The sequence below is a fragment of the Micromesistius poutassou genome (genome assembly GCF_964030765.1).
Source record: "Micromesistius poutassou genome assembly, chromosome: 14".
Taxonomy (NCBI): domain Eukaryota; kingdom Metazoa; phylum Chordata; class Actinopteri; order Gadiformes; family Gadidae; genus Micromesistius; species Micromesistius poutassou.
The window spans coordinates 14387773-14415658 of NC_140284.1; the positions used below are offsets into that span (position 1 = coordinate 14387773).

General features: G+C 43.2%; 1 protein-coding gene across 1 annotated transcript; it reads right to left on the reverse strand.

Moving 5' to 3' along the window:
• Positions 1-97: 97 nt before the first annotated feature.
• sacs2 (sacsin molecular chaperone 2) lies at positions 98-27557 on the reverse strand. The gene is made up of 8 exons (XM_084478731.1): positions 27501-27557; positions 26120-26165; positions 19707-19794; positions 17862-17973; positions 13763-13909; positions 12213-13644; positions 11620-11708; positions 98-11531 (listed from the first exon to the last, which is right to left on the reverse strand). Exons 2-8 carry the CDS (start codon positions 26146-26148, stop codon positions 628-630), a joined length of 12801 nt encoding a protein of 4266 aa, XP_084334857.1. The 5' UTR covers positions 26149-26165; positions 27501-27557; the 3' UTR covers positions 98-627.
• Between the last annotated feature and the right edge of the window lie 329 nt (positions 27558-27886).

Consider the following 27886-nt stretch of genomic DNA (forward strand, 5'->3'; position numbering starts at 1 on the left):
ATGATGGTAGCTGATTCCTCTTGTTGAAACATATTCATCGTGTTTAGTATTTCTATTCCAACGTACTGTCGAAGAAAGAATGCTCCAAAACACAATGTGATGGGAATCCTTTGTTTATTTCTCTTTATTATTCATAGTAAGTTAGGGTTAGGTAATAGTAACATTTATAGAAAGACGAATTGGATTGTTTCACTGAGTGCATATTGAGGAAGGTTTAAAAGGTAATGCCACCATTTCAATGTGTATATAGAGTATATAAAGGATTTAATAAAATCAAAAGATGCACCAAACATAACAATGTTTACATTAACAGTAAAATAATAGATGAATATATGGAAACACAAACTGCAAAACACAATTATTTCACTGGTTATTAAGGAATCATTAAGTTTGTTGACGGTTTGTTCAATAGAGTGAAAAGTGTGTTCACATAACCATAACACTGACCATACAATGATGCATAGAACTATAAAATACTAATTAAATGATATCTAGATATATCAAAAATATCAAAAATGTAAAAAAGATATCCAATCCTACTCAAGATTTATTTCCACATTTTGTTCATGGAATTTTAAGATAAAATACATTAAAAAAGAGATAAAAACAGCATTAAATCAAAGATTCTTAATGAACGTAAGCCTCTATTATGCCCAGAAGCTCTGAAGCCATATTCACAGCTGGCCGCTCGTCCGTTTCCTTGAACTGTTCGTGAGGAATGTTAGGGGAAGCATAGTCAGGGTATTGAGTTTTCTTGGCATCCACTCCAAGCAACTTTACACTCTCCACTATTTGAGTCAGCTTCCTTAATCGAGGCTCGAAGCAAGCAACTTGTGCCGCCATGATGGAGATGGTGCAGTTAGAACGTTTCCCATTTCTTTTATACTCTGCAGCAATGAGAGCCTTTTCCATGACCTGGTGAACCTTGAACAAACACCATTCTGTGCTCCCGCTGCCCATGTCATTCTCAGCTGCCGCCAAATCCCAGCGTGCCTGCCGCAGCCAACGCTGGGCCTCTGCTCGGTTTGGCCTTGGGACGTTTTCTTGATGTGTCCAGAAGTTGTAACTATAGGAGCGATACTGTCTATGAAATCGCTCCCGGCCATGCCTGTGCCGCCTAGCCTCCTGATTCCAATTTCCATAGAAATCCCTGAAGTTTCCATTCCATTTAGGCTTTGAGGAATCTGCAGATTTACCATTTGTCAGTTCATCAATTCTGTTCTTCAGGTATTTAAATGCCTCAGTGGAAATCTCAATGCACTCTGGGTTTTTGTCAGGGTGCCATCTAAGGTACAGTCTTTTTATGGCTGTATGTTTCTCCTCCTTGGAAAGGGTCCAGATTTCTTCCAGACATTTGTCAATTTCTCTTTTGGCTTCATCCAAAGATGCTGGCAACGTCCTGCCAGGTGAGGATGTTTCATCAGAGAACTCATCTTTTCCATTCCACTCTGATCCTTCATGTAGCTCCAGTTCCATGCAGGATGCTCCTGATTTTATGGTCATCTTTTTCAGTTTGGGCTTCTTTTCTCGTTTAAACTGATAGAGCTCAAGCGAACTCACTTCGATGAACTCTTTGTTGTTGGTTTGGATTTCATACCTGCGTGACAGTTGTCCAGTGGCTCCAGGCATTTGCTTGACAATAACTGCATAACTGTAGATGTCATTGCTCAAATAGCCTACATGTTCGCCTTCTTCAAAGTTATTGAGCATGTTCATATCGAGGCAGTCGAGCCATTCATCTGGGATAACACTTCCAGGTTCTGCTGGGTAGAGAGCAGAGTTGTCCACTTCTGCGCTGTCATGAATTCCGTGCTTTGCCAGCTTTTGCTGGACCTCCTGCAGGCTGTCACACATCAAAAGAACCCCAAGGACAGGTAGATAATTTGAGGCAAGTTTGTTCCCTAATAGAGCGTTTATCTCTTTTGTCATTGTCAAGTTTATTTCATTCATCACTTTTGGAGCCATCTCATCATTGTGTTTCAAATAAAAGGTGCATCCTTGTTGTCCTTTTTGGACATAGACGTCAGCCTCCACCACTGTATCATTCAGTGGCTGTTGATCCAAACACAGCTCTGTTTCAAGGCTCCTGCAGCAGATGATTTGAATACTGCCAAAAGTCTGCTCACACATGTCGCCAGCATCTTCTTGTGTGATTTTCCCTTTTGACTGTTCTCTCAGGAGACAGATAAGTCCATGTCGGAAGGCTATAGATGACAGATGTTTCTCAAACCATCCACTGAATTCACAGTTTTTTCCGTACTGACAAATGTCCATGTTTGATTTCCCCAAACGCTCCTCGGTACACTGAGAGAGCTTTTTGGGCTGAAGATTTTCTGGCAACATTTGTACCAGTTGATGATGCTCATACATATCGTCCCCCAAATGGCATATGCTGAGGCTCTCAAGTAGCAGCACCTTATTTTCCAATGCTTTCTCCAACCTGCGTGCCTGAAATACTGTGTCATTAAAGTAGAGTGTATTTGAGGGGTATAGTTTGCCATCTTTTGACGGGAGGTACAACATCTCCGAAAATGTCAGGGGGGATCCTCTTTTTTGTGTTTTAATTAGGAGGAATATCTGCTGAATAGCCCGCCTGATGGTGTTCTTTTGATTTGAGTTTGGTGTTTGTTTTTCAAGGGAATCGTGGAAAATCGCTGTGAGAGCGTGACAATACTGCTCTACTGTTGGTTCCTCAGTCACACCAATTCTCTTAAAGAACTCTGCATATATTGCATCCTTTGACTGGATTTTGTACAAGTAGGGCCTGAAGTCCATGTCGTGGGGCAGTCCAAGCGAAGTCTCTTCAGCTTTTACCAGTTTTGTGTCATTTTCAACTAACACAACAGGCAGGCCAGTTAATCCATTACCTGTAAATATGGTGTTTTGTAAGTAGGCATATGAAAGCCTGAAAACAACAGCCCTGATTTTGTTGAGATCATCAGACTGGCAAGGTAACTGGCAGATATTTGCCATGTTTGTGGTGACAGACAGCATGGGTGGTTCTTCAAAGGCTCCAGCCATTTCTACCATTTGTTTAACAACATGTGGGATGTAACTTGGCAAATCTATGATTGGCATGGAAGTCCAAATCAAATGCTGATGATTATTCCCAATCAATGACCCCCTGAGAGCTACAGTTGTTCTCCCAACCGCAACTGGACTTTGAAAGGTGCACAGATCTTTTGATATTTGCACTGGTAAAAGGAATTTGATGTCAGCCAAGGACTTGATCAAGAATTGATCAAGTCCTTCATTCTTGATGTCATTTCCTGCCTTTTTCATTGCAGTACTCAGCAGTTTTGATGATTTTAGTTGTAAGTCTGCCAGTTCACAGTTCCCTTTAGACTCAGATTCGATTTGGTATGCAAAATCAATGATCTCATTGTTTGATACAGAATGCTTCATTCCCAGTTTCTTAAGCAATTCTCTTGCTTGAATTGTCATAGATGATGTGTCACAAATTGCTTTCCAAAATCTTTGAGGCACAAATTTCCCTTGAGGCAGCATTATCTTGTACAACTCCACATGGTCATCAAAGTAGAATGATGCCATCTCTGAATTTCCTTGGTCACTGCGGATCAGCTTCACTCCCTTCATTGAGGAGATGATGTTTGCTTCATGTATAGGATACTCCAAATCGTTTTGCAGTAACAACAACATTTTGATGGAGTGAAGAATCTGTTCCTCTGTGAGTGCCTGCATCACAGGCAGAATGAACTTTACAAAATACTGAAGATGAGAAAGGATTGGGATTTTGAAGGTTTTCGAAAGTTGCTCATTTTCTAAACTTTGTTTGAGAAAAGTGCTGCTGCTCTTTTTCAGATTGAACAAGTCTGGAAATCTTTTCATGCCGTTGACGATGAATACCTGTCCAGGTCCATCAATTCTGACTCGCTTGCCATCTGGTGTTTCAAATATTGGCAAAGATTTTACTTTTCTCTGATACTGACTACTGTCCTTTGATTTGGATAGTCCAGACTGTAGAAACCTCTGTAGCTCATTTAGCTCGTCATCAGAAAGGTTGCAAAACTCTGAAGGATTTAGTTTGAAAACAAGGTCCAACACAGCACTTTCATCACTTGTATTCAAAAGTTCAGAGTGTAGCAGTGTCAGGACATCCATGTATCCAGGATACATGCAGGATCCATGTATTGAGAAGAGTGAAGTGTCAAGCTTCATGCATCCGAGTTTAAACAGAATGCTTGGTATCCCCTCACCTGAGCCATATTTAATCACACTTGGCATGGTCATCATTGTTTGCAAGAAGGGTTTGTTATTTGACCTTGGGCACATAACTGGTAGCATTTGACAGCCATCAAAAAGCTCCCTCACTGTACTTAATGTCATAATTTGCTTGCTGTGTTGAGATTGGGATATTTGACTTGTAAAAAAATTCCAAGTACTTGTCAACCACTTCTTTATTGCATTGTTTGGTACATGGAGACCAAAAAGTGGATCAACCTCACAGTCTTTGAGGAGACGGAGAAGTATAGGTTTCAGATACTTCTCTGCCTGAGGAATTGTTAACTTTTTAACATATTTGGGTTGTAGAACTGCAATGTGCATTTCATCGATTGTCCGATAATCAACAAAATCCTTCTCATATCCACAAAACAGAGAATAATAGCTGGTGATTAGTTTAGGATCGCTGGAATCAAACTTCCTCAAAACTTGGTCATTTGTTAGAAGAAGTGGGAGTCCACTAACGGAACAAGGTTTGTTACTTTTATCATTCTTCAAGCCCTTAACTTTCAAGCAGAAACTCAACAGTTCAGCGCACGTTTTTCGATCTTGAATTAGTGTTTGGCTGATTGGCAATGGTAAACCCATCGCGGTTTTGGTAGGGTCATTGAGTGGTTTTTCTCGAAGAAAATCTGTCACAGTTGAAGGGCTTATAGACCTAACTTTCACCCCAGCAGCTTCGAAACTTTCCCAAATTTTTGCCATATAGGTGGAAAAAGGAACCAATTTCATTCCAAGCCTCTCCAGCATGAGGTTGATGGATTTTGTGTCTTCCTCTTGTGTCAAATGAGGTGCATCAGTTTGGTCTGCCTCTTTGACATTACACCATTCAAAAGAGTACTTCCTAATTGGCACATGTGAGATGTGTTGTACTGTGCTCTTCGACACTGGAATGACATCAAGAGCCTTGTTGCAAATTGATCTGTAAACTTCATGTATCATTTCTTGCCAGTCCGGAGCAATACCTTCTGATACAATTGGGAAAAAATTAAGATAATTGTGGAGAAAACGGCTGTCTCCACTTGTGGAACGGATGTTGCTCTCTGCAATGTTACGGCAGATGTTATGAAGCAGGTCTGCGTACAGTGGAGCTATGACATCGATTTTCAATGCTCCATTCCAATCTACTTTCAAGCTTTTGCCATCTTCTTTCCATAGGTCCCTCCTGGATGAGTCTACTTCAAAGTTCCCATTCACATGGACAGGAAGTCCAGTTTGAACAGGTAGAGGAAGGGTACAAAAGGTTCCACCTTTGAAATTCCCCGCTTTGTGAGGCTTACAGTCCACACATGCAGCAACTGATGCTTGAGGCAGCTTGTCTAACTGTCTACCAGTGTCACCTTTAAATGATCCAAACTGATCAGCAATTACCCATTCACTTTTGCTGTTGGAAGACGTTGAAATCTGTATTCTGTAAATTGCCTGGTATGGTGTTACTGAACTGTCCGATTTCAAGGCATTTTGTAGTTTCATTTGAAAATTAGTTCTTTCCTTGCAGCTTTTGTCAGGTATGTTTTTTTCAACCTTGAAGAAATTTTGTAGATTTCCACAGTCTTCAATTTTATGGAGCTGTATTTTCTGTATATTTTTTGAGAAGAGAATCAATCCCTCTGGGTCATCAAGAAGGGCCGAGAACAAATCTTCAATGTCTCGGTCAGTGATACCCTGGGCTGAGATTTTTGAGTTGTTTGCCATTGTACCAATTCGCAGCGGTAATCTGAACATCGTTCCTTCTTCAAGAGTAAATTCCTTGGGCAGAAATGACTCGTAGACATCAAGGTATGTCTCCTTAAAATCAGAATTAAGGTTGTACCCACAGCCAGAAGTTTTCCCTGATGGGCTTTCAATGTATGTTTGATTTGGATCAGAAATGCAGAGTATTTTATCTCCAGTTAAGATAGAAGGGCAATCCGTTATGTTATACACAGAGTTGAATCCAATTCCATATTTTCCAGTTTTGCCTGGAGTGTTGTGTTTGCCACCTTCTCCCAGCTGCTGGATGCCTTTCAGATCTGCATCAGAGAACACCTTGTTGTTGTAGACACACAATGCAGGGCCCTGCAGATGGTTCCACTTCTTTCCAAAGGTTTTTTTTGTGCCGTGCTGTCTTTTGTCCCAGACCAGGTGGATTTCTGTGGCTTCAGCATCATCAGCATTTTGGATTAGCTCTTTCAGGATATCTTTCTTGGATGGATAGGCCGCAATAATGTTTTTAATTCTCACTGTCAGTTGCTCTCGCTGCTCAAACTCAAAGTCAAATGGTGACATGTTTGCAACTAAGGAACTTTCCAGAGTTTGATGTTTGGTTGTCTTGATTCCAAAATGTCGTGCCATCACTCGAGTAATATCCTCATGGCACAGTGTCAACCCTAAATTGAGCGGCATCCAAGGACTGTCATTGAAGCGTAACTCGGCTGCAGGTTGCAGAACCCCATGGTCATTGGGGATGTGACAGTCTTTTATTTTCTCATTATTCGCATACAAACCCCTCAATACTGTGAGGCAGATATTGAGATCGGGCTTCGAAAGGGGCTTCTGTCCATGTGCAGCATGTAATTCCTGGAGTACAGTGAGATACTGACTTCTTGTGAAATTCCTTTGAACACCAACACTCTTCCAGAGGCTCTTGAAACCAGCAAAGACAGATGGAAGTACATGAAGGTATGGCTTTGCCTCAAAGTCCTCTTCTTCTGCCACATATTGTGCATGTACAAACTTGCAGCCAACAAGAATGAACGGAAATGAATGTGCCCTTTCTGAAATGAGTGTGGTAGCTCCATACTCCTTGAGCCACTGATCCAGAAATTTATAGCATGTATAGGCTATCTCGTGGAGGCTTGTTTTGTTGGATTTCTGGTATTTTAAACTAGTGCTTTCCAGCTGTTGTAGCACTGTCTCAAGTGGTGGACTCTGACGAACTCTCAAAATGTTTAAGACTGGATCAAGTTTGTATAGTTTCAAGCTGGTGTGATCAAGCACATGCTCTGTCATGTTCACAAGGTGGCGGAATTCCTCATCAAAAACTTCAATGGGCTTCTGAAGTGTGACCCTTTCCGACTCTGGAGAAAAGGCTGGAAGAAAGGCAGTGTTCCTTATTGATTCCCAGTAAAGCGAGTCCTTGTCAGGCAGATGACCCCTCAACTGTTCCATAATACATTTCAATTGTACACATGCTTTGTTTTGGTCTTTATTCCACACATGAGTGATTCTGCCAACTTTGTGTGCAATCTCTTCCAATGTGATATGGTCACTCAACATTCCAAGTTCCAACAAGCGTTTCACCCTTCTAGGGGCACTAAAGTCATTTTTGGTTCCCTCAAGCAAGCGTCCTTCTGTCTGTCCAAAAAGACAGGCAACTTTTCCAGTAGGATTAACAACTCTCTTGGTGCATTGAAGTTGTCCACCCTTTGTAGGAATGCATGGATGGCGCATCAGTAGGTCATCAATTTCAGTCAAGTTGAGGTCAATGGCGTGCAGCACAAGAGCATTCCTACTTTCAGCATCCATGGTAGCCAGATTCCTAAACACAGATTCTTCATAAAATTTCTCCCAGTTCCATGTTCTGCTCTCTATATCTTCTTGGAAGCCAGCCTTTTTGAAGCTGTTTCTCAGCCAAATTGGAAAAGGAACCACATAGTTGGGTGCTTTTACATGGCTTTGCGCTACTCTCATTGCAAGTCCACCAATTTCCTTGTTCTCTTCAATGCTTTCATGTAAAAAGATGGCCTTGTTGAAACAACACCAGTGCTCGCCATCACTGAAGATCTCTGGTGCATTTTGTTGGACAATAGCAGAGTAAAAAGCATCCACCAACGGTTGAAATGGTTTTGTCACTTTTTCCCGATCCGGCCAATAGATGTAGTAACAGTAGCCTTCCAAGTCTTTGTCTGCAGACATGTTCTTCAATACGGAGAGCACAGTGATATATGCTGATTTTGCAGGGTCCTGAAGGAGGGCCTTGTTCCACTCATTTTTTACTCCCCTTGCCCATAGAGCCTTCCGATTTGATGTCACTGCAAATGTCCCATTTAGATTCACTGGAAGACCCGTTTGAATGGAGAGGGGAAGGAAGCAAAAGGCTTGTCCAAGTAGTTCTGTTTTTGACGGAATCCATTTCTCTGAATTGGGCTTTTTGTCGAGAGGCACAGCAATCCCACCAACAGGCAGAGTGAACTTGGCTTCCTTGTTTTTGTCATGAATCATTTTGAGGCACTGTTGTGTTCCAAAGCAATTGTATAGGAGCCAGAACTTGATTGATCCACTTTCTTGTTGTTCAATTTGGACAATTTGTGCTGTGTGACAGTCAGTTAATTCATTGCATTTTTTATTTACACTGATCAGGCTTTCAACTCCATCAATTTGCTCTTTTAACGTTTGGTCTGGTATCTTCATGCTTCTCACAATGGTCTTTGAGACTTTGAAATTAGTCTGTATTTGGTCATCTTGTGGAGGAGTTGAGGCATTTTCTGTGATATTTTGTAGAGAAACGGTATTTATGTTTTTTAGAAAGAGCAGGTACATTTGCGAATTGCTCATGAAATTATTTTGGAAACCAACAATTTTGACCCTGTCATACACTTTAGTGCTTATTTCTGACTTGAAAGCCTCTTCTTGTGTTCGAAAGGGTAGTTTGATAAGAGTACCTTGGTAGGGTTTATCAGTGCTGAGCCCGCTAAAATGACAATCAAAGATGTTTTCATACGATTTGAACTGCCCTGGAAACCACTTGAAGAGATTGTGGTGTGTTAGGTCCAGCTTAATTCCAGGATTCGTTTTTTCCTTTATGTGCTTCTTCAGGTGGGTTACATTTGGATCCAGCATGAGGAGATGACTGCCACTAAGGATGGAGGGACAGTCCGTCACATGATACACTGTATTGAATCCGAGGCCAAACTTTCCAATTTTATCAACCATGTTTTCTTTTGAGGCAGATCCTACTCTGACGATATTGGTCCAATCAGCCTCCGTGAATTGCTCATCATTATATGACCAAAGACAGGGCCCCTGACAAGCAGTCATTCCAGGGTCAAAAAGACTTTCTGGTGGTTCTTTGTGCACTCTGAAATCGACCATGAATCTACATGCCTTTGCTCTAGCATCCTCAGCATTTTGAATCAGCTCTTTAAAGATGTCATGTTCCTCGTCATATTCATTCAGAATGTTTTTAATCCGCATTGTTATGGGTTCCGACTGTCCACACTGTTGTATTCCTAACATCTCAGGGCTAAGTATCCGTGTGCTGAGCAGTGGGATCTTCAGCCACTCAGCAGTGGCTCTTGGTATCTCTGCATGAATGACATAGAATTCTTCCTGATGATGATTGAGTGCCTCCAAACCATCTCTGCTGATGTCACAGAAGACCGTTGTTGACAGTGGCTTTAAGGTAAAATGTCCATCATCGGTAATGACTGGAACAGGGATGTCTTCTCCAACAACTCTCTTCTCTCTCCCCATCCAGTTGAGTATTTCAATCGCCATTTTCAGCTCACCAGGACTCCCAACTGGTATGTGTCTTTCTTCAATGGAGTCTTTGATCTGATTAAGAATGGCAACTATTTCTTCTCTTGAAAGGCGCTGCCTTAATCCAAAATGGATGAGCAACTTCTGGTAAGGAAGAAATTCTTTTGGAATTTTCCCAATGTAAGAACTTAGATCTAGATTTGGAGGGTAGTCAAGAACTAGATCCACAGGAGAAACAAACTTGTTGTGTGCCCATAACCACTTTGTGTCCTTGGTCACAATTTCTGCAAACTCATGAATGTGATCTTGCATGTACGTGTAAGTACTATGCAGCTTCCTCTTGAAATCCACATCTGTATCTGGATCGATTAGTGTATGTGCAATTGATGACATCACTGACATGTTTTCCAACACTTTTAACGGTGGGGGCAAGTGCGTGATGCTAAGTTTATTGCGTACCTTCTCACTAAGCTCTCTTTTCAGGGGCATTACATACCCAACAATGTCCTCATACTTTGTATGTCCTATTTCATGTGGACAGAAGAAACAAAGTCTCTCCTTGTTTTGTTGTCCTGGTTCAACACATGGCACCCATTTCATCATCAACAGGCTTTTGAGCTGTGGTTTAGAGAATTTGGACAGCAAATCATTGGTATTGAGCAGGCTAAGAATGACCTCAGCCCTTTTGACAGCCATCTTGTGAAAGTTTAGTTGCAAATTCTCAATCTGCTCGACAGCATGCAACAAATGCAAAGTAGTGAGATCTGCTTCCTTGTTTAGCAGTCCAAGTTCTGTTAAACTCTGAATCATTTGTGCTGTTTGTGTGTACACGGCTGGTGGGAAGAAGTCCAAAGCAAAAAGATCCTTGAAGGTTTCAATTCTAGGATCAAATAATTGTGATGCCTTTTTCCAGCATCCATTGAGTTGAATGAAGTTCAGCTCCTTACATTTGGCTTTTAAGGCTTTATTTTGAGAGAACAGGTTACCACCATGCTCTAAAATCCATGTCATTGTTTTCTCTGTAGCATCCTTTCCGAAACCATCACACTGAACACAATCAATCAGTAGACTAGCTGCTTGAGTTGTATCAAGGATATCAATGTTGAGTAGTTGTAGGAGTCTGCGGTCGGCCTCAGTGACACACTGTACCACGTGGTCAGGCATAGGGAGTTCTGTTGGTATCGTTAACCCAGATACCAAATTTACAGCCTGCTTTGATTGAGAATCAACACATGATCCCTTCATGGTCTGGAACAAAGGTAACTTTGAGAGAACATCTTGCTCTCTGGCTGAGAGAGAATCCAGGCGACAGAGATAGTTCTTAAGTGCCTCTCTGTCATCATGAGAAACTGCCTGAATTACTTTGATGAGATGATCAGAATCTGTGTTCTGGAAGACCTGAAGGACACTCCGCGGAGAAGGGGGCAGCACAAAAGAGTCTATGTCTTCATGTTTAAGCCACTCTTCTCCTCTCACAACAGTGCCGCCAACTTTTCTCACCCATTCAGCAATCTGCTGTGGCAAGCTATCCTGTTTGCTTCTCTGAAAAATGAGGGTTGTGTTCTGTTGTATTCTTGCGAGTAGCATGGGCTGCGTGGGGTCCACTTGGGACTCGATGGATATTAAAGGCATGCCAGTGAAACCACTTAACTCTCTGAAATGAGTGTTAAGGAATTTCCAGAACTCTTGAAGCCATCCGGCTGGTGGATGCCGGCAGTTTCCATGTTCCCAGGTGACATGCTCCTTTCCCTGTTTCCAATCCGTAGGCAAATACCTCTTTGCAAGTTCAGTGACCTTGTCTGCATCAATGTTGATGACGTTGAATATATCTGGAAAATAGACCATTGGAAAACAGCATTAAATGCATGCAAATTGGGTGTTAATGTAAATACATGATACACAAAACAACATGCCTACCTCTTGTGGCAAGCGTTTTCAGATGTGTTTGGCAGGTGGTGCTCAGGTCCTGAGGGATGAAGAGGTTTTTGCAACCAGGCAGCAGGGACCTGTCGAGGAATGAGTTGCTTTCATGTTAACTATCTAAAAGTATAGATAACAGCTACCAACAGCACACTGGCCCTTTTCACATATAGATGACGTTACATTAACGGTTAAGAATTTCGGGCAAAGGATAGCAGTGTCTGTTCGCATAAGACACACCTCTTTTTAGCGGAATGCTATCATTCAAACAGCACTGGCAATGCATTTATAAACCTCTGTTGTAATTTCCCGGAAATTACTTGTTACCATTGCCCCAGAATCACTGCAATTTGAAAATAATATATATCCAATTTATTGCTCGGCTGTCGTTAATTACCGGCATGTGGCTGCAAGTGTGAAAGGGGTTAATGATTTAATTGAAGTTATTAATATGCTCTAAATAAACACTGCTGGAAGAATGCTGTTAAAATGGTTTATATATGTGCTATTTCTACAAATAATCAAACCATACTCATTACAGACACAGGGGAAGGTTATAGATTGGTTATCAAGCGAAGTGGGTATTTTACCTTGGAAAGTCTTGGCTATCGATGAAAGCGACGTCTTCCTCTTTCTTCGTAAAGGATCTGAAAGTGCCATCACTGAGAGGAAGCAGTGGAAGGCCCTGGAGCTCTTTGTATGTTCCATCGCTTAAAACATATTCTAAAAGAGACACCTTGTCCTCTTTTGTAACATTCTGCAAATCGGTTTTGTGGAGAACGGTCCGGAGAAAGGTTGGAGTGACTCGTTTGAGGGATTCAGGATGTGGGTATGCCCTCACAATCGCTCTTTCCACCCATTCTGGGATTTTCACAAGGTTAACTCCACAGGAAATCAACACGTTTTGAATGGCAGCTGATACTTTAGGGCTTGTTGAAGAATCGCAGGGCAGCACAGCTTCTGAAGGACAGACAAATCTTTTTTCATCTGCAGCAAGAGAGAGCACAGCGATATTCTCCCTAAATAAGCATTGTAAAACATTCTGGGCAACTGCATCCCATTTTTCTTTATGCTCAAGGTGTGTAAAGTCTGGCCAAAGACCATACACAGAGGAGAGAGGGAGCTCAGAGTTTTTGGATAATTCAATGGCATCTTTAAGGATCATGAGATATGCTTGTGGAAGCACCTCTTTGACCAGCAATTCATTCCACATGGCACCCTCATCGTGTTTCTGATCTTCTTCTTGCCACTTGATATGTCTTCGGTTGTCTGTGAGGCCAAAGCATGCGTTTACATAAAGTGGAAGTCCAGTCTTGTTGGATTCATTGTTTGGAAGTGGGAGAAAGCAACTCAATCTACTGTCACCACTGTCTTTATTCTGACCACATGGAAATGCCAAGTCAACTTGTGGTAGAAAACTCAACTTCTCTGCCAGTGAATCCACTTTCTGCACATTGCCCTCTTTCAGACAACAAGTAGTCAAGAGCCAAGTTTTGGTTTCTTCATGATCTTCTGCTGTGACAGTTATGTCTTTAAAGCGTGTTGAGCTCTTGATGATTGATCCATCACTTGACTCCAAAACTGCTCCTTCAGAACAAGAGCTAGTCACCTCAAGCATGACATGGACAGAGCTGTCTGCCGTGACATGAATTAAAGACACGGATTGCACACTTTTTAAAAACAATGGACATAACTCTGCATCTGCAATGAAGCTGTCAAAAAGCTGGGCAACTTTGTCTGAATTATACAAATTATCTGAGATTTTAGATATCTCGTTGCGCAAAGGAAATCTGAAAAGTGTCCCATCAAAGTGCTGGTCTTCGAGGACCTCCGTCCACTGCTTTTGGACTAGATGTTCGACAATGTTTTGAAATGGCCTGAATTGATCCTCGAAAGTCTTCAAAGTTTCCTGGTCTTTATTATTGGCTAAAGACCACTGATAGCCGCCATGTCCTTGTCCAAAAAGTCTCTCATGGGGATCTAGCAAGGCAAGATGGTCCGAGCTTAAGATCCATGGCACATCTGAAAATAAATTAAATGAAATAGTTTATATAGAAATAGAATATACTGTAGAATGCATGGAAAACACTGCTGACCCTGCAGAAGTTGTGGGGATAATTTGGCTCATTTGATGTTGTACCTGTGATGTGGTACACAGAGTTGAAGCCGATCCCAAAGCGCCCAACTTTGTTTGGGTCCTTGCGCTTGACGCTTCTTCCTGTAGCTTGAATACCTTGCCAGTCCTCTGAAGTGAACCTTGCATCGTTGAAGGCAAAGAGAGCAGGACCTAAACGACAAAATAATGAAATGAATAAAGCAATGTTTCATTATATAGCTCTCTAACAATAAAGATACACATGTGCGCAAGTTCCATGGATCTAGGTCAAAGGGAGATCTGCTTGTTTAATGATGGGATCATCATTAATCACCCTCTACCATTGTGGTCCAGTTTCATAGGGAGCCTCGGAGGCGGGACATATTCTTCAGAGGTCTATTTGAGTCCTTGGGGGCCATAGGGTTTGGAGTTTCTAGGATGAGTTCTAGACATGGGACCTGAATTTGGTGTGAATGGGATTTACGCCTATTTTCCTGTGTTTGCTAGTGATTGCCTGGAGGCCATACGGTTTGGAGTTCAGAACTGTTTTGATACAGTTTATTCCTTGGGAGATTGGGAATCTATTAGAGTTGGATTGGTTTGAATTGGGCAATTGGCTTGGGGGGAGGAGATGTGAAAAGCAGAAAACACAGAATTGTGGTAAGATTCATCTGGTGACCTTCATGGTTAGAGCAGTAAAGTTGGAGTGCTTGAGAAGATGCAACCTTGGACACCAAGCAGTATAGGGCCCATTGGTTCGATGCTTGACACCTTATAACAATAATAAGAGAAAGGGCCAAGGCTAATGCGACCCCTCTGTATTTCATTGTGTTAATAACGGAGGGACAGCATCACCTTAGGTCTGATGATATGCGTTTAAAGTTTCATGACTGTATGTCAAAGGGGTAAGCAGATATAATTGTTCAAAATGTGCATTTCAGGTCGATTGCTATAGTGCCTCCTGTTGTCCAATCTGGATGAATTTTGATATAAGCATTTATGTGCATATACCACACCCCTTGTTTTTAAACCACACCCCCTGCTTTTTTCATTGGCTCCTAGTGGCTTTGTTTTTTATGGTACAGACTGGTCCATAGATGGTGTGGAAGAAAGGATTTTGTACAAACGTCATAAAAAACCTAGGATCCCTACGGAAGTTTTTCACAACATTTGTTCATCATGAGGAAACACATATGCCTTCAAAGTTTCAGGTCATGAGATATGCTACTTAAGTTTTAAGTTTTCAGTTTGAGACGATTGCTATAGTGCCATCTTTTTGCCAATCAGTGTACATTGGACCTTCTTTGGTCATCTTCAAATGCACCAGTGTACGTGATACCAGGTATATGCTGTATCAAATGCACCAGTGTACTTGATACCAGGTATATGCCGTATACTCATCATGAAAGCTCCAGGAATTACTCAGTAGAGAGGTCAAACTGAACAAAATTGCCAAACATGCAGTGGGGAATAGGGAAGTGCGTAATGTTTGTGCGTATCCAGTGCACGGTTTAGTTAGTGAAAGTGAGAGAGCTGCAGAGAGTGACAGTGAATGTGATGGAGCAGAGGAAAAGCTTAGCTGTGAAGTTATCAATCTGGCAACGTATGTAGGCTATCAGTAATATGGCTCCCTATTTGGACTGATAGATCTTAGCAGAATGTAAAAGATTATATTGGTTCAGAAAAGGTTGGGCCACCCTTGTGTAGGGCCGAGGCTTCAGACCACACTACTAGTAGGAACAGGGGTCCTACTCCAACCCTTGTTAAGTCAATCTAATATGTTCATATTTTATTGACTAGAGTTTCCGAGCACGCGTTGCGCACGCTCAACCTCTAGTTGTAATTAAACCCATAGCTATAATGTGGAAACCCCAGTTGATGATGTAACAAATTTCTGAGCGCATAATATAATAACATTTTGCCTAAAATGTATATATAAAAAAAACGTATAACATTTTGGTTCACCTATTACGTTATGAAGCAAGCATAATCATTTTATACCTTATAAGCCGTTTTCACACGTGGGGATATGACGTAGGGTCTAAGTTTGCAAGAGGCGGGATAAGTGTGGCTGCTGTCACTGTAGTTTTTTTTTACCAGAGTTCTGCCCAACGGGCCCAACAGGCAGAACTCTGGTCAAAAAAAACGATCGATGAAAGATTGGAGCATGAGTTAGAGACAAATAGAAGAAACGACGAAGAAGAAAGGCGTCGCGAACGACTGTGTTACCAGAGAAAGAGCGTATTTTTTTTGCTTCATTTAACATATAACTAACACTTTGACAAATGTAGTTGATTTCTGTGTTTAACTGAGAAAACAGGGAGTGGAAGGACGGGACCCTATCATGTTCAGCTGACTGTTGTCAGTAATAATAATAAAAAAAAACATTTTCTACACTACGCGTGTAGCTGTGAACTCATGTATAGTTATTTATTGTATGATGTGTACTTTTAGGGTTATGATAAGACCTATCTTTAGAATATCAGGACTGACACGTGTGTCTGAAAAGCTAGTGTGTGAGCATTTTATGACATTATAAAATGAGTCAATTTATGCGTTACAGGGGTAATTGTTCAATGGAAAGTGTAGTATACTATGCATGCAAATCAATTAGTCAATAACTTTTACAGTTATTCAGGGCTCAAAGTGCATTGACATTTAAAAAATGCATGGCAACTACTTTTGGTTTGGTGAAAATAATAATAACAAACAGCTGAAAATTGTGTTCATTTACAGAAGCACCTTAGTGAAATAAACTGTAACAACAGCTAAAGTGTAACAACAGCTAAGGCAGCAACCTATCTAACTTTAGTGAAATAAAGCACGGGGGGGAAGGGGGGTGTGAGGGCAAGATTGCGGATTGTACATTGGCTACCTGACGTGAGAGTTTAAGATGTTTATTTTATTTATTTTTTTACCAGAAGAATATGTCATTGAGATTAAACATCTCTTCAAGTGGCCAAGACAGGCAGCAGTAGCCTACAGTCACACACAGCCTACACACAAAACATTAGAAAAATAAAACAACTGAAACAGTCGGCAGGGGGGAGGGGGGATATCAATATCGCAAGACATTCCTGGAGGCTCAAGGAAGAGAGTAATATTAAGTTTGAGCAACAAAGTGTAAAGACATTTAGGGAGGCTCAAGGAGGAGAGTAATGTTAAATTTTAGCAACAAAGTGTAGTCTTGTGGTGGACTCAATATACATAATTCACCATACTGTGTTATTGACATGTTTTCGTTCTGTGTTATAGGGACGCTGTCTCTTTAAGATCACGTGACTTGTACGTTGATATGCTCGGCGCAATGTTTGAATCTAACGTTTTTAATATGATAAAATGAACAACCTGCCGTTGCGTTGTCGACGTGAGAAATTGTCTCTTCACTTCTGTTATCGCAATTTCTACAGTCTATAGCAGAACGTCTTATCTGGGAGAGTTGGACGACGACGGGCCGTTAAAACAGACTGGAGGGGGGGATATCAATATCCAAGACATGGTGGGATGCGGGATCGATCTTGCCGTTGTCTTTCAACGTCTGCGTCCGCGTGCGCGTGTGTGTACTGTGTCCTCGCGTGCATGTGTGTGCGTGCGTGTGTGCATGTGTGTGCGGTGTGTGCGTATGCAGTGTCCTGTGCTGCCTTTGTCTTGAAACGTCTGCGTCAGCGCGCGTGTGTGTGTTCGTGCGCGTGTGTGTGTGTATGCGGTCTGTATGTGTGTGAGTGCGTGCAGTGTATGTGTGTGTGTTTGTGTGTGAGCTGCAGGCTGCTTGGCACATGCGCACTGACCAACTTGTCCGAGTAACTTGTCCGACAGGCCTGCTATTATAGTAGTAAGATTATATGCCAACAGTACAATTGGTAGATAACTGTTCAGTGATTTATTTTTCTCATTCTCATATTCTCATATTCGTCCCATACATTGAAATACTGTTATTTTAGGAATAATTGAATTTGAATTTGTTTTTTGCATACCTTCATATGATTTACGTGGGGGGTCACATTATACCCAGTACAATAACCTACACCACTGCACTCTACCATGTGGTAGGCAACTGGGTGGTTATGCTCAAACCAGAGAGAGTGGCGGGATTATAATAAAAACACTAGCATATACAATATATTTTCCTAAACATAATACATACCTTGATATTTTCCAAATTCATCAGTCAGAATACTCTCGTGACCATAATTCCTCTCATCATGGATAAACACAACTCTTGTGGCTCCGGCATCATCTGCATTTTGGATCAGCTCCTGTGTAAACATTGGGGATAGGCATAACACACATTAAGCTGTTGTTGGGTAATTCATTTATTTGTTATCATGCTGGTCAGGAGCTCTCTGACCTCTGGGTATTAGCTGAATTAAAGGGATACACAGAGATATCGATAAATTGGCGTTTGCCTGTCTTACTCAAAGTCAGACGAGTGGATTATATCCATATTCATCATTGTGCGTCGAGAAGGGGAGTTTGCATGGTTAGTAACAACACAACCAGTTTTGAAAGACAATAATATAATAATTCTGTACTATCTTCAGTACTGCGATTATTACGCCACCTGTGATGCGCCGCTGACTAGTTCCCTCAGAGTAGGCAACCAGACAGAAGCAGCTGATCATAGAACTGACAGATTACCCTCAGAGTAGACGACCAGACAGAAGCAGCTGATCATAGAACTGACAGGTTACCCTCGGTGTAGACGACCAGACAGAAGCAGCTGATCATAGAACTGACAGGTTACCCTCAGAGTAGACATGATAAAGAGTAGACGCCGCATTGGTTGCTGGGCGCAAGAAATGCGGCCGCCATCTTGGACCGGTCATACTCCGAGTTGCGTAGCAGCAGAAGACACAAGATGCCAGAGCACTGTGCAGCATATTCCTGCTCAAATCGGCGACCATCGCAAACAGGGCTCAGGGGATTACTTTTCAGGAAGAGACACAGTTTGGCATCGACAACCATCATTCTGACTTGCTGTCATTGGTTGTGTCTGTGTTTCATAGCCACGTTGCCAAACTCTCCTCTCTTGAACTGCAGAAAGGGAGCACGAGAAAGAAGCTCTGCAAAACAGTCCTCTTTCAGGGGTTTTAGCTCATACAAAAACCTTCATGTGTTTATATATAGATATCTAATGTATTCATGTATTGTTTATGTATGCTATGTATATATTTATATATAGCCTAATCATATATGGTTTCTTCAACTTATTAAAATAGCTGACTTTACTGCCCCTATCTGTTTCTGCTTCTCTAACATATTTATAGTGTGTGATTTGCAAAGTACCTATCATAGCCTACATCACATATCATAGGGTGACCAGACGTCCCCGTTTTTGGCTGCCTGTCCCACGCTAAATACAGAAAAGACTACCTGTCCCTGTTTTGTTTTTGAAGACACAACATTAGGTTTTTCAATCAGATTGCTAGTCAAACTGGAAATGTCTCAGTTTTTCCCCTTTTTCAGGGATTACGTTCCCAGTTTTGATCTCGGACATCTGGTCACTTTATATCATATATCAGAATATTCTATTACTGTTAAGCCCACTATGAATATTAAAACACACCGAACAATGTGTCCTGTATCATAGCTATGTATGTATGACCTTTGCAGCAAAAAAACCTGCGTGAAAATCAGTTTGGTATTCAGTGAGGTTTGATGAATTAAAAGTGCTGACAGTTCATAGCACCGAACAGATTACACTGAGTGGAGCGGTCGACCGGTCCAAGATGGCGGCCCCACGGCTCGTCAGCGCCAGTAGGCAGTAGCGGTCGATGCGGCGTCTACTCTTTATTATGTCTATGACCCTCAGAGTAGCCAACCAGACAGAAGCAGCTGATCATAGAACTGACAGGTTACCCACAGTGTTGACGACCAGACAGAAGCAGCTGATAATAAATACAAAAGCTAACCAGCGAACTCCCATTCTGGACAGATGGTTGTCAGTCTTGTAAATACAACTGAAGCACTACGATAAATTGCCACTTACCTTCAGAATTTGTCCGCCATCTGGATATCTTCTCAGAATATCTTTCAGGTAGTCAATGAATGGTGGCGCTGTTGCCCCAAAGGAATTTCTGCAACAGAAATCAGAAACTCCATGTGACATGACGACAAAATGGATCTTAAATTATAATTTAGCTGAAAAAATTATGTATTTAAATCGAAGCAATAGGTAACCTGTGCGACGATTTACTTAAATCGTGCGTGTGACTTACTAAAGCGCACGTGTGACTTACTAAAGCACACGTGTGACTTACTAAAGCGTGCGTGTGACTTACTAAAGCGCGCGTGTGACTTACTAAAGCGCGCGTGTGACTTACTAAAGCGTGCGTGTGATTTACTAAAGCGCACGTGTGACTTACTAAAGCGCGCGTGTGACTTACTAAAGCACGCGTGTGACTTACTAAAGCGCGCGTGTGACTTACTAAAGCGCGCGTGTGATTTACTAAAGCGCACGTGTGACTTACTAAAGCGCGCGTGTGTGAATTACTTAAAATGTGCGTGCGACTTACTAAAGCACACGTATGACTTACTTAAAACTTGCGTGCGACTTACTAATGCGTGCGTGTGGCTTACTTAAAGCGTGCGTGCGACTTCGTAAAGCGTGCGTGCGCTTACCCAACGTTACCCTAACCTTTACTTTAGTAAAGCGCACAAGTTATAAAACAGACGAGCACTTTATAAAGAAATTCCTCCAGCAATTGCTAATTTATGAATGTTAGCAATTGCTAATGTTGAAGCGGTACATCCAATCCCACGAGTCACAATCACAATTCAGGTCATACGACATTCTGATGACCTACCCGTATCCATTTTTAAATCAGTTAAAAGGCAGTAACCATGAAGATTTCTGTTTAATTTAGATTATTAATGAAAGCTGTCGCAGCCTGCTTCATAAGTCATACTGATATTTGACCTTTTGGGGCAATCCTCCTAAATCAAGAACAATGGATAGTGGGGCTCTGAAATTATAAAATAGCCATTTAGCTCTAAAAGGCGCTGAAGTCAAAACAAAAGGGAGCAGCAGTGGCCTCTGCTGGTCAGCCGCATCATAGCAGGGAACCGGGTTTACATTGTACTAGAGATCTAGATCGAGAGCCAGGGCCGCCGCTGCCACGCATCACACCCCAGGGCTGGAGGGGCCCCGCGCCACAGTCATGATGATCGTCATAATAATCACAAGGATGCATTCAAGACATTCAGATGTAAGATGTAAGACTGCTTAATTGACACGCCACCCAATCCTTCATCCGTCTTTAGAAAAGCATTTAATGTTACCAAAGTTTACTGAGCATATTATTTCAGAAAATGGCGTTTGTATGAGGTGGTGTAGAGGTGATGGTGTAGAGGTGGTGTAGAGGTAGTGTAGACGTGATGGTGTAGAGGTGGTGTAGAGGTGATGGTGTAGAGGTGTTGTAGAGGTGGTGGTGTAGAGGTGGTGTAGAGGTAGTGTAGATGTGATAGTGTAGAGGTGGTGTAGAGGTAGTGTAGAGGTGACGGTGTAGAGGTGGTGTAGAGGTGATAGTGTAGAGGTGGTGTATGAGGTGGTGTAGAGGTGATGGTGTAGAGGTGGTGGTGTAGAGGTGATGGTGTAGAGGTGGTGTAGAGGTGGTGTAGAGGTGGTGCAGAGGTAATGGTGTAGAGGTGATGGTGTAGAGGTGGTGGTGTAGAGGTGATGATGTGTAGAGGTGATGGTGTAGAGGTGGTGGTGTAGAGGTGGTGTAGAGGTAATGGTGTAGAGGTGATGGTGTAGAGGTGGTGTAGAGGTGGTGTATATGGTGGTGTATGAGGTGGTGTATGAGGTGGTGTAGAGGTGGTGTAGAAGTGGTGTATGAGGTGGTGGTGTATGAGGTGGTGTAGAGGTGATGTATGAGGTGGTGGTGTATGAGGTGGTGTATGAGGTGGTGTATGAGGTGGTGTAGAGGTGGTGGTGTAGAGGTGGTGTATGAGGTGGTGTAGAGGTGGTGGTGTAGAGGTGGTGTATGAGGTGGTGTATATGGTGGTGTATATGGTGGTGTATGAGGTGGTGTAGAGGTAGTGTAGACGTGATGGTGTAGAGGTGGTGTAGAGGTGATGGTGTAGAGGTGGTGTAGAGGTGGTGGTGTAGAGGTGGTGTAGAGGTAGTGTAGATGTGATAGTGTAGAGGTGGTGTAGAGGTAGTGTAGAGGTGACGGTGTAGAGGTGGTGTAGAGGTGATAGTGTAGAGGTGGTGTATGAGGTGGTGTAGAGGTGATGGTGTAGAGGTGGTGGTGTAGAGGTGATGGTGTAGAGGTGGTGTAGAGGTGGTGTAGAGGTGGTGCAGAGGTAATGGTGTAGAGGTGATGGTGTAGAGGTGGTGGTGTAGAGGTGATGATGTGTAGAGGTGATGGTGTAGAGGTGGTGGTGTAGAGGTGGTGTAGAGGTAATGGTGTAGAGGTGATGGTGTAGAGGTGGTGTAGAGGTGGTGTATATGGTGGTGTATGAGGTGGTGTATGAGGTGGTGTAGAGGTGGTGTAGAAGTGGTGTATGAGGTGGTGGTGTAGAGGTGGTGTAGAGGTGGTGTATGAGGTGGTGTAGAGGTGGTGTATGAGGTGGTGGTGTATGAGGTGGTGTATGAGGTGGTGTATGAGGTGGTGTAGAGGTGGTGGTGTAGAGGTGGTGTATGAGGTGGTGTAGAGGTGGTGGTGTAGAGGTGGTGTATGAGGTGGTGTATATGGTGGTGTATATGGTGGTGTATGAGGTGGTGTAGAGGTGGTGTATGAGGTGGTGTAGAGGTGGTGTATGAGGTGGTGCAGAGGTAATGGTGTAGAGGTGATGGTGTAGAGGTAGTGTAGAGGTGGTGTATGAGGTGGTGTAGAGGTGGTGTAGAGGTGATGGTGTAGAGGTGATGATGTGTAGAGGTGATGGTGTAGAGGTGGTGTAGAGGTGGTGTAGAGGTGGTGATGTGTAGAGGTGATGGTGTAGAGGTGATGGTGTAGAGGTGGTGTATGAGGTGGTGTAGAGGTGATGGTGTAGAGGTGATGATGTGTAGAGGTGATGGTGTAGAGGTGGTGTAGAGGTGGTGTAGAGGTGGTGATGTGTAGAGGTGATGGTGTAGAGGTGATGGTGTAGAGGTGGTGTATGAGGTGGTGTAGAGGTGGTGGTGTAGAGGTGGTGTATGAGGTGGTGTAGAGGTGGTGTATGAGGTGGTGGTGTATGAGGTGGTGCAGAGGTAATGGTGTAGAGGTGATGGTGTAGAGGTAGTGTAGAGGTGGTGTATGAGGTGGTGTAGAGGTGGTGTATGAGGTGGTGTAGAGGTGGTGTAGAGGTGATGGTGTAGAGGTGATGATGTGTAGAGGTGATGGTGTAGAGGTGGTGTAGAGGTGGTGATGTGTAGAGGTGATGATGTGTAGAGGTGGTGTAGAGGTGGTGTAGAGGTGGTGTATGAGGTGGTGTAGAGGTGGTGTATGAGGTGGTGTAGAGGTGGTGGTGTAGAGGTGGTGTAGAGGTGGTGTATATGGTGGTGTAGAGGTGGTGTATGAGGTGGTGTAGAGGTGGTGGTGTAGAGGTGGTGTATGAGGTGGTGTAGAGGTGGTGTATGAGGTGGTGGTGTATGAGGTGGTGCAGAGGTAATGGTGTAGAGGTGATGGTGTAGAGGTAGTGTAGAGGTGGTGTAGAGGTGGTGTATGAGGTGGTGTAGAGGTGATGGTGTAGAGTGATGATGTGTAGAGGTGATGGTGTAGAGGTGGTGTAGAGGTGGTGTATGAGGTGGTGTAGAGGTGGTGATGTGTAGAGGTGATGGTGTAGAGGTGATGATGTGTAGAGGTGGTGTAGAGGTGGTGTATGAGGTGGTGTATGAGGTGGTGTAGAGGTGGTGGTGTAGAGGTGGTGTATGAGGTGGTGGTGTATGAGGTGGTGTAGAGGTGGTGTAGAGGTGGTGTATGAGGTGGTGTAGAGGTGGTGTATGAGGTGGTGTAGAGGTGGTGTATGAGGTGGTGTATGAGGTGGTGTAGAGGTGGTGTATGAGGTGGTGGTGTATGAGGTGGTGCAGAGGTAATGGTGTAGAGGTGATGGTGTAGAGGTAGTGTAGAGGTGGTGTAGAGGTGGTGTAGAGGTGATGGTGTAGAGGTGATGATGTGTAGAGGTGATGGTGTATGAGGTGGTGTAGAGGTGGTGTATGAGGTGGTGTAGAGGTGGTGATGTGTAGAGGTGATGGTGTAGAGGTGATGATGTGTAGAGGTGGTGTATGAGGTGGTGTAGAGGTGGTGTATGAGGTGGTGGTGTATGAGGTGGTGTATGAGGTGGTGTAGAGGTGGTGGTGTATGAGGTGGTGTAGAGGTGGTGTATGAGGTAGTGTAGAGGTGGTGTATGAGGTGGTGTAGAGGTGGTGTATGAGGTGGTGGTGTATGAGGTGGTGCAGAGGTAATGGTGTAGAGGTGATGTGTAGAGGTAGTGTAGAGGTGGTGTAGAGGTGATGATGTGTAGAGGTGGTGTATGAGGTGGTGTAGAGGTGGTGTATGAGGTGGTGTAGAGGTGGTGTATGAGGTGGTGTAGAGGTGGTGTATGAGGTGATGGTGTAGAGGTGGTGTATGAGGTGGTGTAGAGGTGGTGTATATGGTGGAGTAGAGGTGGTGTAGAGGTGGTCTAGAGGTGGTGTATGAGGTGATGTAGAGGTAGTGTAGAGATGGTGTAGAGGTGGTGTATGAGGTGGTGTAAAGATGGTGTAGAGGTGATGGTGTAGAGGTAGTGTAGAGGTGGTGTATGAGGTGGTGTAGAGGTGGTGTATGAGGTGGTGTAGAGGTGATGGTGGCGAGGTGATGATGTGTAGAGGTGATGGTGTAGAGGTGATGATGTGTAGAGGTGGTGTAGAGGTGGTGTATGAGGTGGTGGTGTAGAGGTGGTGTAGAGGTGGTGTATGAGGTGGTGTAGAGGTGGTGTATGAGGTGGTGAAGAGGTGGTGGTGTAGAGGTGGTGTATGAGGTGGTGGTGTAGAGGTGGTGTATGAGGTGGTGTATATGGTGGTGTAGAGGTGGTGTATGAGGTGGTGTAGAGGTGGTGTATGAGGTGGTGTAGAGGTGGTGTATGAGGTGGTGTAGAGGTGGTGTATGAGGTGGTGGTGTACGAGGTGGTGCAGAGGTAATGGTGTAGAGGTGATGGTGTAGAGGTAGTGTAGAGGTGGTGTAGAGGTGGTGTAGAGGTGATGGTGTAGAGGTGATGATGTGTAGAGGTGATGGTGTAGAGGTGGTGTATGAGGTGGTGTAGAGGTGGTGATGTGTAGAGGTGATGGTGTAGAGGTGATGATGTGTAGAGGTGGTGTATGAGGTGGTGCAGAGGTGGTGTAGAGGTGGTGTATGAGGTGGTGGTGTATGAGGTGGTGTAGAGGTGGTGTATGAGGTGGTGTAGAGGTGGTGGTGTAGAGGTGGTGTATGAGGTGGTGTAGAGGTGGTGTATGAGGTAGTGTAGAGGTGGTGTATGAGGTGGTGGTGTATGAGGTGGTGCAGAGGTAATGGTGTAGAGGTGATGGTGTAGAGGTAGTGTAGAGGTGGTGTAGATGTGGTGTAGAGGTGATGGTGTAGAGGTGATGATGTGTAGAGGTGGTGTAGAGGTGATGATGTGTAGAAGTGGTGTATGAGGTGGTGTAGAGGTGGTGTATGAGGTGGTGGTGTACAGGTGGTTTATGAGGTGGTGGTGTAGAGGTGGTGTATGAGGTGGTGTAGAGGTGGTGTATGAGGTGGTGTAGAGGTGGTGTATGAGGTAATGGTGTAGAGGTGGTGTATGAGGTGGTGTAGAGGTGGTGTATATGGTGGAGTAGAGGTGGTGTAGAGGTGGTGTATGAGGTGGTGTATGAGGTGATGTAGAGGTAGTGTAGAGATGGTGTAGAGGTGGTGTAGAGATGGTGTAGAGGTGGTGTAGAGGTGATGTATGAGGTGGTGTAGAGGTGGTGGTGTATGAGGTGATGTAGAGGTGGTGTATGAGGTGGTGTAGAGGTGGTGTAGAGGTAGTGTAGAGATGGTGTAGAGGTGGTGTATGAGGTGGTGTAGAGGTGGTGTATGAGGTGTAGAGGTGGTGTATGAGGTGGTGTATGAGGTGATGTATGAGGTGGTGTATATGGTGGTGTATAGGTGGTGTAGAGGTGGTGTATGAGGTGGTGTAGAGGTGGTGTATGTATGTATTTCTTATCACATCAGATTTGAATGATTACAGCTTACATAATTGTGTGATTAATGTATTTATACTAACATTTGTTCCATTTAGTTTTCAAACTTTTAAACTATCTTTCTAATGTCCAGTAAAATATCCTGAAAGCTCTTCATGTGCTAATTCATCGCTACCCCCTTAAGCACCACAGCAATACGTGATGTGTACTGTAATTGTATTGTAATATGCATTGCGTTTTCAGGCCACTTACATATTTTAAAATAGATAACAGATCCAACTTACCGAGTTTCCATGGGCCTCTTAAAACTCATGGTTCCTGTCGAGATTCCTGTAAAAAATAATAAAGAGACAACCAGTGTTATGGTTAATGAGGTCAATCAACCAATAGGATAACTTTGTTGCCGATCTTGGTGGGAACTACTATCTATGGACAGGCGACTCCAACACGAGCCAATAGGAGCGTCGGACTGCGACGCGTCATCCAACTCCTCATGGATGAATGCTACAAGTTAACTTCTTAGTGTCCGATTCTGTTTTATTGTTTCCTCAGTTTGCCTTAAGAATTAAAATTATGGCTGATTTTAAACAGTTTAAAATCAGTTTTACTCAAAATAAATTATTCAATACAAAGACACGCACACACATGCACCCACACACGCAGGGGCCCACGTCTGAAGGGGCCCTGGATTGGCCACTATTTTAACTTGAAGAAACATTAAAAAATGAAGCAGCTGATTGGGTAGATGTGTGGGTCATGTGGCCAGTTCTCAAAGTCAATTTTGTTACTACGTCACGGCTGCTGGACAGCATAGCGCCAAAATGTCGAAAAAGCTCAAGTGTTTCCATTGGTCGATATAGCACTCCGACTATTTATGACTTTGCCTGTAACCAACGCCAGCAGGGAGCGCTCTTTTTCAAAATTGCCGCTAGTTGAAGACCGATGAGGCCGTAAAGCAGTTAACAGAGCTGAGGTGGTGACGTCATCGAGTCCGCTGCTGTTCCAGTTGCAGGCGCGTAGGTACTCGCGTCCTCGGAAGTCTGTAGGTTACTTCGAAGTCCGCGAGTAGGCCTACATAGTCCGCATACTTGGTATTGAGAAACGGCTTTGAGATTCACAATGGCCCAAAAAAGATCACCTGTCTCTGATCTGTCCATTGAAAGCGATATTCAGCACAAATTGGATTTTACCAGCCTCATTAAGGAGTTCTCTCTCCGAAAAACTTCTAAAGAGTAAGCATATGTAGGCCTATTCATGATTTTGCTGCTGTGGCATTATTGCTGTTATGTAGTGCTACTGTGTTTAATGCAAGTGTGTCCCGAGTATGTGCGTGTGGGCCATGTAGCCTATTCCTAGAACGCTTACACACATGGCCCTAAATTACGCTTTTTTTTAAGTTATTTTTTGATTTCAATGGAAAAAAACGTGTTTATGATGTATTAGGGTCCGGGTAGTAGACCTGTTATAATCGATAGTTTATTCTAGGACTACGCCCGGCCTCGGACGTAGAAGTAACGGGCATTCTCAGACGATAAGGTCCCTGAAATAAGCCGGCTTAATAATAATCAAAATAAAGAAGTATCATCTAAAGATGCACATGACAATAATACAATAATAACTACACTATTATAATATAATAAGTTTGGTTAAATAAGTGTAGCCTACCTCATTCCTGGTTGTAGGAGTGCAGCAGAGTGAACTGCAGAGGATTAGACCGCCGTCCCTTTATACAGAGGGGAGCGCTGGGCACTTCCCGGTTACTGATAAAACAGAACCTACTGAAAAATGAAACTGAGAACCGACTCAAAAACGAAACTTAGAAATGCCCCTCCTAATGTGAACAAGTAAGTCCTAAATACAGGCCAATATGCACTTATATTGTCTGTATTATATGTTTATGTTTGTTGTCCGTATTGGCGGACTTTGTTATTTGCAAATAAAAAAAATATATCGACACAAGGATATTTCTTTGGTCCTCCTATTCCTACTGGTCCACATAGTCCTCCTAGTCCCTCTAGTCCTCCTATAGTCCTCCACATAGTCCCCCTTGT

Coding starts and splice junctions, on each gene's coding strand:
- sacs2 (XM_084478731.1), bottom strand. CDS start 26,148: ATGAGTTTTAAGAGGCCCATGGAAACTCG. Junction 13,910..17,861: donor TGAATTTGGAAAATATCAAG/GTATGTATTATG, acceptor TTTGTCGTTTAG/GTCCTGCTCTCTTTGCCTTC. Junction 13,645..13,762: donor CTCTGTGTACCACATCACAG/GTACAACATCAA, acceptor ATTTATTTTCAG/ATGTGCCATGGATCTTAAGC.